This window comes from Hypomesus transpacificus, chromosome 14, assembly GCF_021917145.1.
Source record: "Hypomesus transpacificus isolate Combined female chromosome 14, fHypTra1, whole genome shotgun sequence".
Lineage (NCBI taxonomy): Eukaryota > Metazoa > Chordata > Actinopteri > Osmeriformes > Osmeridae > Hypomesus > Hypomesus transpacificus.
The window spans coordinates 15,451,648-15,464,612 of record NC_061073.1 but is presented as its reverse complement, the minus strand read 5'-3'; the positions used below and the strand labels follow the sequence as shown (position 1 = coordinate 15,464,612).

The 12,965-nt window shown below is 43.9% G+C and overlaps 1 protein-coding gene across 2 annotated transcripts in view; it reads left to right on the top strand.

Annotated features, from left to right (window-relative positions):
• Positions 1-1,447: 1,447 nt before the first annotated feature.
• The window catches only part of syt7a (synaptotagmin VIIa), a 64,345-nt gene continuing 52,827 nt past the window's right edge, over positions 1,448-12,965 (top strand). The window contains exon 1 of one of the 2 annotated variants that reach the window (XM_047034113.1): positions 1,448-1,724. In XM_047034113.1, the coding sequence (XP_046890069.1) occupies positions 1,691-1,724 (34 nt within the window). In that variant the 5' untranslated portion in view covers positions 1,448-1,690. The remainder of the gene's footprint in view (positions 1,725-12,965) is intronic. The other variant, XM_047034114.1, reaches the window with a different exon arrangement.

The window sequence follows — 12,965 nt, the reverse complement described above, 5'->3', positions numbered from 1 at the left end:
GGAGGAAATATGGACATGGAGAGGTGGAGACAAAGAGGGACCATCGATGGAGAGAGCTAAGGGATTGAGGGGAGGGTGGTGATGTGTATATAGGTCACTAAATCAATGGGAATCAGGTTTTTCAAGATGGGAAGATGGGGATATTTATAGATACCAACGAGACAGATGCATCTGTGACAGTCACGACAATGCCGAGAGTACTGGAGGAAAAACCTGTGAATAGACCCAAGGCCAATTAGGCAGTAGAGAATACAGATCTGTAACGGCAAACGATTTTTGCTAACATACAACTGCAAGGGAATCTTATGAGGCTCAACAGCAAAATAAGCAGGGATCTATGCTGTGAGAACATGACCTTCCTGACTGTATCGACAAAGTGTTTATAAACTGCTGTGTAACACCAATATTGCTAATCTGATGCAACATTTGCATCAACAAGATCCCACAATCTTCCCATTTCATGAAATTGTTAACTTTTCTTATGATGGAATCGTTTGAGAAAACCATCTCACTACCTTCTTGGACCAGCTTGCTGTGTTGAAAGCCTAAATAATGGAATATGACAGGAAAAGACTAAGCATCCCTCTGATATGTTGGACAGTAGTGCTGTTTGGTTGTGCAGACCACTGTTATGGTGTGCTTCAATTGAGAGGAACTGTTGTTATCACATACACCTGGTAATGACAGCTCTCAAAGTGAAGGTCATCAATCAAGTTTGAAATGACTCTCCCTCCCGTGACGAAACAACAAAGTCATACGACCAATTATGTCTGCCAAAGAAACGTATTTTGAGGGATGAAAGATTCTTTATTAAGACCCATCCAACTCAGGAGGTAATGCCAATGTTAGCAGAACGCTAGTTTTCGTATGAACTAAGTGTATATACATATTAATATAAATATTTATATAATGTTAATATAAAGTGCATATAAACATTTGACCGTTCATGGTTATAGCCTACATGTCGTGTAGGCTACAGACTTTGTAAACCGACTAGCATATGGTAGCACGTACTCGTTCGTAATTCGTCGTTCGCAAATGCATGTCGACACTTTCTCCTTAACACTATTTGCATTTAGATCGGCTGAGATGCATGCACATTGTGATTCCGTCTTTTTTTCACACCTGTCTACTCGGACTGAAACCACCTCTTCAACTAAACTTATTTGAAATAGCCTATAATCCTTTCATACTGATTGGTGTTTTGCACAAATAGCTCAATCTTTTCTCATACATTACCACAGATGGGAGGCGGGGAGGATGGGAAGTGAGTGAATAGTAATGATTGCATATTAATAATGAAACGTGCATGTTGCATCGAATGGCTTTCACGAAAGTCAGCACATCTGGATAGTCAAAGGATCTACAAGACTGTTCGAAAAGCCACTTCCTTAGTCCCGCCGCTTGCTCTTTGAGCGTCACTGTGTGTATTTGCCTGGATATTAGAGAGAGAGAGAGATAGATAGATACATATATAGAGAAAAAAAGAGAGAGAGAGCAGCTGACAAACTGGCTGCCTACCTGCTCGATCGTACGGGGGGATAGGCTATAGAAGCACGCGCGCGCACTCTCGCTGAGCAACAAGACAATAAACAGCTACAACAAACGAATTCAGGAGTTCACAAGACGCAAGAGGAGTAATACTTATTGACACAACGCCATCAAATAGCCAAGAAGTGAATTTATAGCCATGTATTTAAATAGGGAAGAGGACGATAGCAAAGGTAAGATATTATAAGAATGTCCACTCTTTGCAAAGAGCATCCTAACAGTTTGAAGGTGTGCGTTTGCTTATACGGGTTTAACCCGTTTATGAGGGTGGTAAACAGTTTTTATTTTCTGTCTTCATCATTGGAGGGTCATTGTCACGGACATTTGCCGATTTAACATCAAATTGTCATTAGTATTAATGATATAGGCCTAGGTGGAGATTCGTGAGTTACTCATTGTATACTCTTGTCAGTGGAAAATCATTTTTGGGATGCTTTCGCAGTAGCCTAATTACAGCATTCCTTTATTGGTCTATGATAATAATTCCTAAATATATCCTAGCTACTTGTTATTCGGAAATAACCTAGCCTTTATGCTGTTTTGTCCTTTGAAATGGTGACATCTGGCTATCCAATTGTAAGGGCAACAAAACACAAGGTCACAGCCTCAACAGTAGCCTAATGACTTTCAATGTTTAGACTATCCATGACTCCTAAACAATCAACATTCGCCAAATGTATTATGTATTCTGATATAGGCTATTGGGGGGATAGTAGGCTCTCTTAGGGGTAAGGAGGATGAGCGAGAGGCATTTATTTGAGAAATCTCTCCCACGTGCTGTTGAGGCATAATGCTATACCCTCTACTAGTGTCCCCTGCTGTTGCTATAACATGAATTCGCTTTGGGGCCAGGGGTGATTGTAATTACCACCTAAACCTCCAGGTTATACGAATAACACCTGCTGCTACCCAGGGCGATGGAAACGAAGAGGAGGGGCGAATTTTTTGTTCATTTCCTCCTCCTGATGTGAGATAATGGTCCCTTGCAATATCATGGATAGGCTACGTGTGTGAGCAAACACCGGGCGTGATAGTATAGCAAGGGTCTGTGGATTCTATCTTTTATCAACGAATGATGGTATATCTTTGCCCGACTCGAAATCATTGTGGGCATGTGCCAGATACCATTGTTAGCCAAGTAGTAGAAAACCACTCGCGGAAATATGTTTGAGCGTAAGTGATAGAAAGACTATTAATTGTACTATCATTAAAGCAAATTAAATCTTATTTTAAACTTTTAAATAATACAATACGATACTTGCCATAATGCACATATAGTCTTTGCACCTGTGGCCAGCGACCAAATCAGTGACTCTGGATTTGATAAATATGTTAATGATCCTACGTGGGTGATCGGTGGTTCCCAGCCTTTCCACGCGTGCTCTGCCTTTAAAATGATCAGTGCGTCTCAAGGTGGACTAGGGGAGAGGTGTGGGGCATATCGATTATGGCCCCGAGAGGATAAAAAGGGGCTGAGGACACTGGGGTTGGTCATGTGTGAGACTGACAATCTTCTCTCGACCAGTGACAAAGAAGTAAATGAAACCTCCATAAAATGTTTGAGAGAGTTAAACAGAAAATCATCATTGAATTCACAGAGACGGAATTTATTTTGAAGGTTGGGGTGCACGAGAAAGGGAAGCTTATTAAACTTCCATATTTAGATTTTATGACTGGATTTGAGTTAAGGAAAATATTCTCATAATCATGGAGACTATCAAACAAACTGAAATATATGGGATATTATCAGAGACAGGCTTCAAAAGCCACAATATAAAAGCTATAATTACTTGGAGCAAACTATTGATATTCAACCTGTAACTTAGGGTTTTAGAGTAATGGATTTGCTGACAATTTGATGCATTTGTGTGGTTTGATGTCTGTTATAAGTATGCTTTTCTTGGACATCAATATAATGTGTGAACATTTGGAGTTTTCTGGTACGCAGTCCCAAAGGAGAATGCCTCTGTTCCACTGACAGCCAGATGGTGGTACAGCTATCAAGACCAAGATGTTGAGCTCGCAAACAGCTGCAATTGTGCTGCTGAAGCTTTCCAGAGCCATGCATTGATGCATTTTCACCAACCGATTAAGATGGATTCGCTTGACAAGAACAAGTGAAGTGAGGGAAGACAGTAAGGGTCATGGAGAAGGACGTTCAGGAGGACAGGATGGGTCAGGGACGTTCAGGAGGACAGGATGGGTCAGGGACGTTCAGGAGGACAGGATGGGTCAGGGACGTTCAGGAGGACAGGATGGGTCAGGGACGTTCAGGAGGACAGGATGGGTCAGGGACGTTCAGGAGGACAGGATGGGTCAGGGACGTTCAGGAGGACAGGATGGGTCAGGGAAGTTCAGGAGGACAGGATGGGTCAGGGACGTTCAGGAGGAGAGCCCCCCTCGTCACTTGTTGAGGCGAGGGCAACGCTAATGATTGACTGATCATGTTTTATTCATGTAATCACCTTGATCCTTGTGAGTGAATGGTGGTGTTGTCCAGAGGGGCGGGTAACAGCTTTATAGCCTCTCAGAATGGAGGCCGATCAGGCGAGAACTCAAAAGTAGAGTTAGCCTAAAAACCAGATTAATCTGTGAGCTCATGGCTTATTTGTGCTAGCAGATGGATCTGGCCACCCTTCAATTTAAACAGATTTCACTCTGGCATGAAAAGTGGCGGGCCAATCACAAACTGTTTATCTGACATGGGGCGTGTTTAATACGATTAATATACAGAGGGGCATTGGTGAGACATTTAAACAACCAAGAAGATGTTTAGTTGCTCTGATTGGTTGTATACAATTTTATACAATTGTGTATCCTATACAAAGGCATTTTGTTCTGCGCCTATTGATAACGCCTCTTGGACTAGTGTTTGAAAATGATGATTCTGTGGTTAGCCTAGTCTAACCTTGAATCAACATATTGTGTTTTAACTGGCAACAATCCATCCTACCCGCACATCTGTTGGCTCTCTCTTTCGAGACTGATTGCCTGGATCAAGGATCAAATACCCTGCACTCATGGATGTCGGTAGTCCTGTGTTTTCAGTTTAAAGTCTGTCAGTCTTAAATCAGCTTCATTCACTACCAGAGAGTTGTAGAGTGATACTGTGTGTAATAACAAGGTCAGGTGGTTCAGCACTGATTTACTTTTATGCTGCGCTTGGGTTCAGGCGTGCATTAAAGCTTTGGCCTAAGCCACTAAACAAAATTACTGAACTTGGTGTGTTGAGCTATTTTAAATTTGCAGCCTCTCAGGTATGTCGGAATGTTTTTCTTAGATGGGTCTTAAGTGATTCAGCCAGCTTTGTTTAAGGCTGTATATGCTATATAATGTAGACCCCCCCAAAAACATTTTGAGTAGAAGCAACAAGTAAAACATATTTCTGGATTCAAAGCAATCATGTAGTATTTGCTGTGCATGATTGCGATAGCATGGTGTATTGACTGGTTATGATGATGTCAGTATACAACCAACACATCAAAGGATCTTCCTTGTTAAAGGAACAAAATGGAAAAGAGAAGAGAATACCAGAGGAGGTTTAATACAGTGTGAAGCAAAGTGTCAGCTGAAGATGGAGAGTTCTTAACCACTTTGTTATTATTGCCCTGTAGAAATTGATGACGTCTCTGTACTTCATGGTTATTTTGCTAATGTGGAATAGGAAATAATTTGTGGGATAGCAGTGCCGGTCTTGTAATGTCCATGTCTGTTTGGACAAGATGAATTGAACTGGGGCTGAGGGGACTAGAGATGGGATTTTGACTTAGAACTATCATTCACTAGTAATTCTGTGGTTCAAGTTCAAATAGTTAAAAACAATATTGTTATTATTTAGATATTTATAATTTACTATATACATGAATGATAGAATGATAGGTTGATATGTACTGGAGTGTCAATGGAGGATCTAGACTATTCAGATTCAATGTGATGGTTTGACAGTTGTTAAAAATCCAGTTTTACAATTTCATCATGATTTATCAAGGCAAAAGAGTTAATGTATTGGTCGCTAGCTAGTTTTCCTGTGACATTGGTAAAACTATAGTGCTGGTGCTGGCCTTCATGGTGTGCTGCTTCTCTGTGTTTAAAGACGGACAGAGGAAGAGAAGTCAGACACTTTTCCTTATTCTGCCATCTTATGTCCCTAGCACATCCTTTGTGTCTTCTGGAGAGGAGAACAGGATTGTACCGTAGAAACAGCAGGAGAGGGACCAAACAAGGCTAGAATGAGAGCGTGCGCGTAAGAGAGAGAGAGAGACAGAGAGAGAGAGAGAGAGCGAGCCCTGGAGTGCTAGCCTGTCAAGGTCACACAGAGGAGAGGAGGCCCCTGTGTGTGCGTATCTGGATGTGTGATGGAGGGAGAGGGAAAGACACAGAGGAAGTGAGCCCCACATAGTGAAGAATAAAGGGGAGGTGACAGCTGATTGGTTTTGGTGTGAGATATTTTTATGGAGAGGGAGAGAGGATGAAAAGGAGGAGAGAAGGAGGGGATGAAAAGGGGTTCGGTAATAAGGTGACATAACACTGCCATAACGCTTCATATTACGCTATTACACCTTTTTATTGAGACAAAGAAGGAATGCCCTCAATATGGACTGCCTCGACTGTCATGCTGAACATATTTGAGTTTGAAGGATTGAATGTAAGCTGAGGCAGGAGTATTGTAGATGTGTGTGGTAGCATCATAATCCGTGTATGTGGAGAATAAATGTGGGCATGTATGCTGTTATGTAACTATTCATTTCCATAGCGCTCCATGTTCTCCTTGCCTTCTCCTTCTCTTAGACTCTGTTGTTGCTTTTCTTCCTATTATTCTTGGACTTTGTCAGTCCACTGCACAACATTTACACTGTTATAGTACATTGTAACTTATTTTGATACCTTTCACTGCGTATGCATGTTGTTTTTAGCAGTTGAAGCTAGTTGTTGTGCTAACCCTGAATTTAACATAAGACCTGAAATCTGAATGGAGTTAACTTTCAGCAAACATACTGTAAATCTAATATAGGCTACTGTACACGGTACAGAGTTTAACCAATAGGCTTTGATTAGGAAAATCGAATCAAGCAGAGTCTGGCAATCGTATACTCTTGCCATGTTAGGATCAAGAGCTTTTGGAAGAGGGATCAAGATAGGCGAAAAGAATATTGAAATCAGTTTGCGTGGGTAAAGTGCAGGGACGTCTAGAGAAGTGACTGATCCTGAAGGGTCCCTTTGAATGTGGAACTCCAGCTGCGTGCATCTCATGCCTTCCAACTTGATAGGCATGTGATATATGGTGGCAGTGTGGAGCAGGAGTGGATGATATCCACGATCTGGTGTGGCTCCGGTGTAATCTCTGTTGAGCAGGGTTGGGTCGTGAGTTATGCCTGAAGGGGCATTTGTGTGTGTGTGTGTGGGGGGGGGGGGCATAGCAGTGTGCTGACTTATTCTTCAGGGGGTAAAGGGTTAAAGCTGTTGGTGGTAAGCACAGGTCATAGCCTGACCTTTGTGTTCAGACAGGTGAAGTTTAGAGAGGGTGTGTGTGTGTGCGTGTGCGTGTGTGTTTGCAGTATGTAGAAAATGGAATATGTTGGGTGTAACTGTTGAGGGTTATTATTAATATATTTTCCCTTTCTTCGTTTTGACATTTCATATTGTATTTTGACATAATACATGTACAGTAGAAGGTAACGTCATCCAATCAACCAGACACACAAGTAAACTGCTTGTTCCGGGACTGTGTGTTTCAGTATTTAGCTTGTGCGTTTGTTTCTTGGTATTTAGTTTTTAAAAAGTGTGCAGAGCTGTATGTGTACCGGTATCTGGCAAGGTAGTTAGACTGACAGATTGTGCTGTATGAATGCCATCTCCTCAGCTTGGCTGGCCTCCCTCCCTCCACCATCCCTTTCCCCTTCCATTTCATCTCTCCCCCATGATTCACTGATGACCAGCAGACCAGGGGTACTAGCCCTTCTTCCCCCCTATCTAACAACAAAGCTTGTCTAGGCTACCTTCCTCCTGACCACAAAGCTACCTGATAGAGGCGTCTGCCAGCAGTCTCCTCTGTGCTGTGTCTGTCTGAGAGAGGGGCTGCTGGCTGTGACAGTATGAGGCTGGTCCCCCCCATAGACAGCAACCCAGAGCTCTACGTGGCTGTGCATCACACCCCTTCATTTGGGTTGTCTTGAGCTCAGATCACGAGTGTTTTTCGAAAAGGAGAGACTGGGTAGCAGTGGACGTAGTGGAAAGCCTGTTGGCGACGAGAGCTTTGAAAGAGAGTGGGTTCATGGAAAGGTGTCAATTAGGGATGGGGGGGGGGGGGGGAGGGGAGGGGGGAGGAGGGGGTGGGGGGGTGTGGGTGGGTGTGAGGAGACGGAGTGAGAGGGGGTTGTCCAGACGGAGCGTTTTCACACTCAGAGCTTTGATCAGAGCCAAGATGGCCGCACGAGAAAGAGAACTGAATTTCAGTTGAACATTGTGGTAGGCTACAGTATATCACAATCCCTGCATTCTAAAGTAGATGTTTTTCAAAATAATCAAATAAACCAGTGATAGATTTTAAATTATATGTTGAATTGAGTTAATATTAGGGAACAACCAGCTGTCTCTTTTCTCAGGTAGTATCATAATCACAGCTTGAAATTAAGATAAATGAGGATTTTTAGCCTGCTGCCAATCTGGCTTTCTTGTGGGGACTTGCCAGAGTTCCTCTGAGAGATATGGATGCAGGAACAAAGGGAGCAAGGAACGGATGGATGGAGGAGGAGGATGAGGAGAAGCAAGGTGTAATGGTCCTCGCATGGAGGAACAGATGATGTGTGAAAAGCTGACACAGGCGACAGCAACACAGTCACACTTCTACAAGCACATACGGATCCACACCACTGGCCAGTTGGAGGAGATTGTACAGCTGGATGGAAAACACACACCTTTTACAGGGATCTGGGAACCTATGGGGGTCAGATGGCTGAGCGGTTAGGGAATCGGGCTATTAATCAGCGGGTTGCCAGTTCAATTCCCCGCCGTGCAAAATGACGTGTCCTTGGGCAAGGCACTTCACCCTACTTGCCTCGGGGAATTTCCCTGTACTTACTGTAAATCGCTCTGGATGAGAGCGTCTGCTAAATGTCTAAATGTAATGTAAATGTAAGTGCCTACAGTGGGGAATCAGCCAAGACAAACCTGTGCGTCCAAAGCTTTTCTGTTGTGCAGTGGGTAAAAACATGTCCTATCATGTACCCTTACAGGCAGTAAGGGAATACATGAACAGGCGTTCTGTCACAGATGCATGCAATGGAGGGGGTGATACCTGGTGTGCTATGGTTAAAGCTTACAGCATCGGACCCTTACACCTCGACACAAGAATGAAAGACGTCAAATATAGTAGCTTGGTTGGTTCTTCAGGAAGATCAATGGGAACAGTTTTTAACAATGAAAACACATTAAATCAATGAAAGCAGGGGCTGCCATACTGTTGAATGTACCATTACAAACGGCTCTGGCCGAAGAGCAGTTTCTCAGTGATCCAATGATCCAATGAAATGCACCTGTAACCTCAGTCTAGAGATTGGGCTCTCTCATTGTCCATCTCCTGTTCCTCCCATCTCTGACACTGTTCTGGATTGCTGTTTCGGTCGCCCTACTTGATCCCCCCCCCCCCCCCCCCCCCCACTTGTCGTCTCACTTGCGGGGTTTCAAGCTTATCATCTGGTGTTTGCCTTGGCAGCCGTGTGACTTGGTGCAGCCGGGAAAGCACTGTGAATTGGAAGCTGAGCAATTGTGCATGTATGAGAGGTAGCCGAGGGAGCTTAGCCGCGGACCCGGTCGAGGCGAGACACACCAGATTGGGCCGGCTCGCGCCAAGCAGTATATTTTTGATTGGTCTGGGTTTTAAAGGAGAAGCATGCCTTTTGTAGTAGCGTTCCACACATCTGGTGTAAACGAGACATCCTGTCTCAGAAGGCTTCCTTACGGCACGGCTCCTAGGCATGACAAGGATCAGATTTCACGTGTGCTTCATCTGTATCCGTTGATTAACACCAGTCAGGCTTTGACCCAGCCTGCTGATTTAGGCTGCTGTTCTCTGAATCCGCTACTGAAACCGTCAACAAGTCACAAGAAGAAGAATAATGTGTTCGGACAGGTCTGACATCGGGGGCAATATTTTTGTATTTGGCCATTCACTGTGGAGTCTATTTTCCCCCATGAGCTGACACAAACTCAACATGTCCACGTAGACATGCTTGCACAAGCAAACCATGTAGTCCTGACTCTCCAGTCCCATGGTGTGTTTCACTGGCTCCGGATGTTTGGGGACAGGCTGGATCCTGCTGCACAGGCTGGAAAGACAAATAGACACGTCAAACATGGAGCTCCCAGCGTGCTCTGATTCAGACCGACTCCCTCACCATCTACATAGACGCTTGAATTACATAACCACTCTGAAGGATGAAAAGCATGAATCATTCCATGCTAATATTTTTGGGGCAGTGACATTCTCGTGTGGTGGCTTTCCTCGTACTGGGACAATGATGTGTGTGTGTTGGTTTATGGATGGTTAGTTGTTTTTGCGTAACGTAAAGTTAATGTCGTTAAATACACATGGAGATACAGTATGTTGGACAAGGAGTGCTTTGTAAGTGAATACTGCACTAGCTGTGTATCAACCACGCCCTGATCATGTAGGCACATAATCCACGCATAGAAAGTTGGAGGTCAGAGCTGCTTCTCTTACTCTCTCCTTTAGGAATACACATTCCTCTCCTGTCTTTCAGTCCATTGCATTCTAAACTACTTAATTACGGAGAAAAAAGGAAGAGGACGGAAGGATAAAATGAGGGAACCAAGCAAGGCAGAGCAAAGGATGGAGAGGATTAAACCCAATGGAATGTCTGGGCAGGGATAGAAGGAAGGCTTATAGCCGGGGAGAGAGAGGGAGAGAGAGCTAGTGAGAGAGAGAGAGGGAGAGAGAGAGAGAGAGAGAGAGAGAGAGAGAGAGAGAGAGAGAGAGAGAGAGAGAGAGAGAGAAAGAAAGCTTTAATTAGGATTGTTTTTAGCAAGTGTTTACTCTTAAGAAAACACAATTAATATTTGATGATGACCGCACTATGAGAGCCTCTATAGAATAGCGTGGCTGACAGTAGACGGCTACTCACCAGACGGTGCTGTTGACTTGATTGACAGGCATGTGGCTTCCAGCTCCTCCAGACAACCTTCTCCTTTTCAGCCCAACTGACAAAGATCATTACAGTTTACATTCATAGGCTCTCCACTGAGGTCTTATGGATGCAGGACATACTCAGAAAAAGTCATGTATTAAACATTCATCGCCCAAGGTCACACCATGGACCATATGGATCTAAATTTAGCGACGCACAAGCTATAGGTTTTTGCTATACTGTTCAAGAAAAAGTCACTGTTGCGCGTGACATCCAGTATTACTCGTGTAGTCCTTGTGTTTAATCACACCAGATGCTAGATCTTCTAGATAACTAGACACAATTAGCTTTTTCTTTAACATTTTCTTCTCTCAAACAATTAGCTGAATAGTGCAGTGCCTATGGTATATATTCCAGACTGTGACTGGTTGCTAGTCCTTCCAGTTGTTGTCAGTTGTTGTCAGTTAACTGCTTGCCACTACTACAGTTAGCTACCTAAACAACCTGTGGGTAACTAGCTAGCAAATGTTAGCTTCTGATATAGGTATAGTAGCTGGTGATGGATATTTAGCTAACCCATGGCTTTTCAATTGTAGCGGTAGCCTATTTGTTGTAGCAGAGTTGCATGCATCTTAATGTCAGCCTGGCATGTTTTACCCTCCTATGATGTTTGAATCTGAAAAGGTAGCAAACTTAAAAAAACAAACATATACTGTTAATTTGCGCATTAAACAACGCATCTGGCCAGGCCCTGGATTCTCAGAATAATAGTTAGATACTAGTCTATGACCTTGCTGTCGCTTTAGTGAGTAATCTTTTCTTTCCAAAGGTTGTGCTTAAGAGAAAAGCACCCTTCTTTAATGAGTGGAAATTTTATCATTCAGTCAGACAGCTTTTTGCTCACGGCTCAAGTGCTGTAAGCAAGAGACAACCCCCACACAACATTTTATTTCCGTCCAAATCCCGGATTCTCGTCACCCCCATCTCTATTTCACTGCTCTGAAATATTAATACATTGTAATAGGGCCATGTGTATTTAATACTTAACTCAAGGTAATATTTGCACTTTATAAAGCCTTGATCAGCTTTAATCTCTTTCGCCTTTAAAAAAAAAGAAATATTAAACCTTATTTTGTCTGAGCATGGGAGACTGAAGGATGGCTGTGGGTGGGGGTGGGGTGGGGAGGGGTAGGGTGGGGAGGGGGGAGGGGAGGGGGGGGAGGGGGTGCCCGAGGTTGGCTGGAGGAAGAGAAGAGAGCTAAAGGACGGATGGGAGGAGGGGAGGTATAAAAGAGAGAGATTCCTAAAAGGCAGTTGGTGTCCTGCTGGTTGTTCCACTTTCCTCTTAAAGCATGCTTTTATTCCCCTAACTCTTTATCACCGCCTGCTCCCTCTGTCTGCCACTTTCTGCCGATTACCCACTGTTTTTAGCAGCGCGTGGTTTAAAGTACCTACAGACAGAGCTCCATCCTCCACCATAAAAAAATCTGATTTGAGCATTCTCTACTGCCATGAACACCATGACGACCAGGAGCAAACCAGGAGAGTCAGGAAGTAGACCCAGAGGAGACTGGAGAATACAGTAGAGGATACTGTTGAAGTGGAGGACGTTGTAGAAGTAAACAGTGGCGGGGAGTAGGACTATTTAAGATAGAAATAAAAGTGGATGTTGTGATTAACCTATAGAATCGTTTGTCGGTAAATAAATAGTGTGACATATGCGTGCATGTGTGTCAGGGACGAGGCATAAAATACTCCCGTCTTGATTGTGTGTCCTTTGTTGAGTGGCAGTGTACCAGCATTGCTCTGATCATCTGGCCGTGGTGTGGAGCTAATAAGAGCTGAGCAGCCCTGCAGGCCAGCACGTAAATGCCCCCTCCCACCCTCCCACCCCCCCCAACAAGCCATCACAGACACAGCCAGTGGTGCTCACAGTCTCCCTTGTCCTCTCCCCTGTCCCCAGCCAACATGGCCTGGAGGTTGAGCACATCGGCACCCCCTCCGCCTGTTTCTTTGGGATGCCCAGCACTCATCTTGTTACAGGGTGCTGCTTATAGAGCAGAAGTATGCACAACTGCTCCAACCCAGCTGTAAGGATAGGGGGAAATGCTTGTTCTTGCCCATCCCCCTTTTACATTATTACATCATTTGTTTGCTGCCGTCCAACCGTACATCATTCAAGAACATTGTGGTAGTATCACTGGTGACATCATTTGATGAACGAGGATGAAGATAGTATGAATGGGTCAAGTCAAACCTAATCTCCCTATG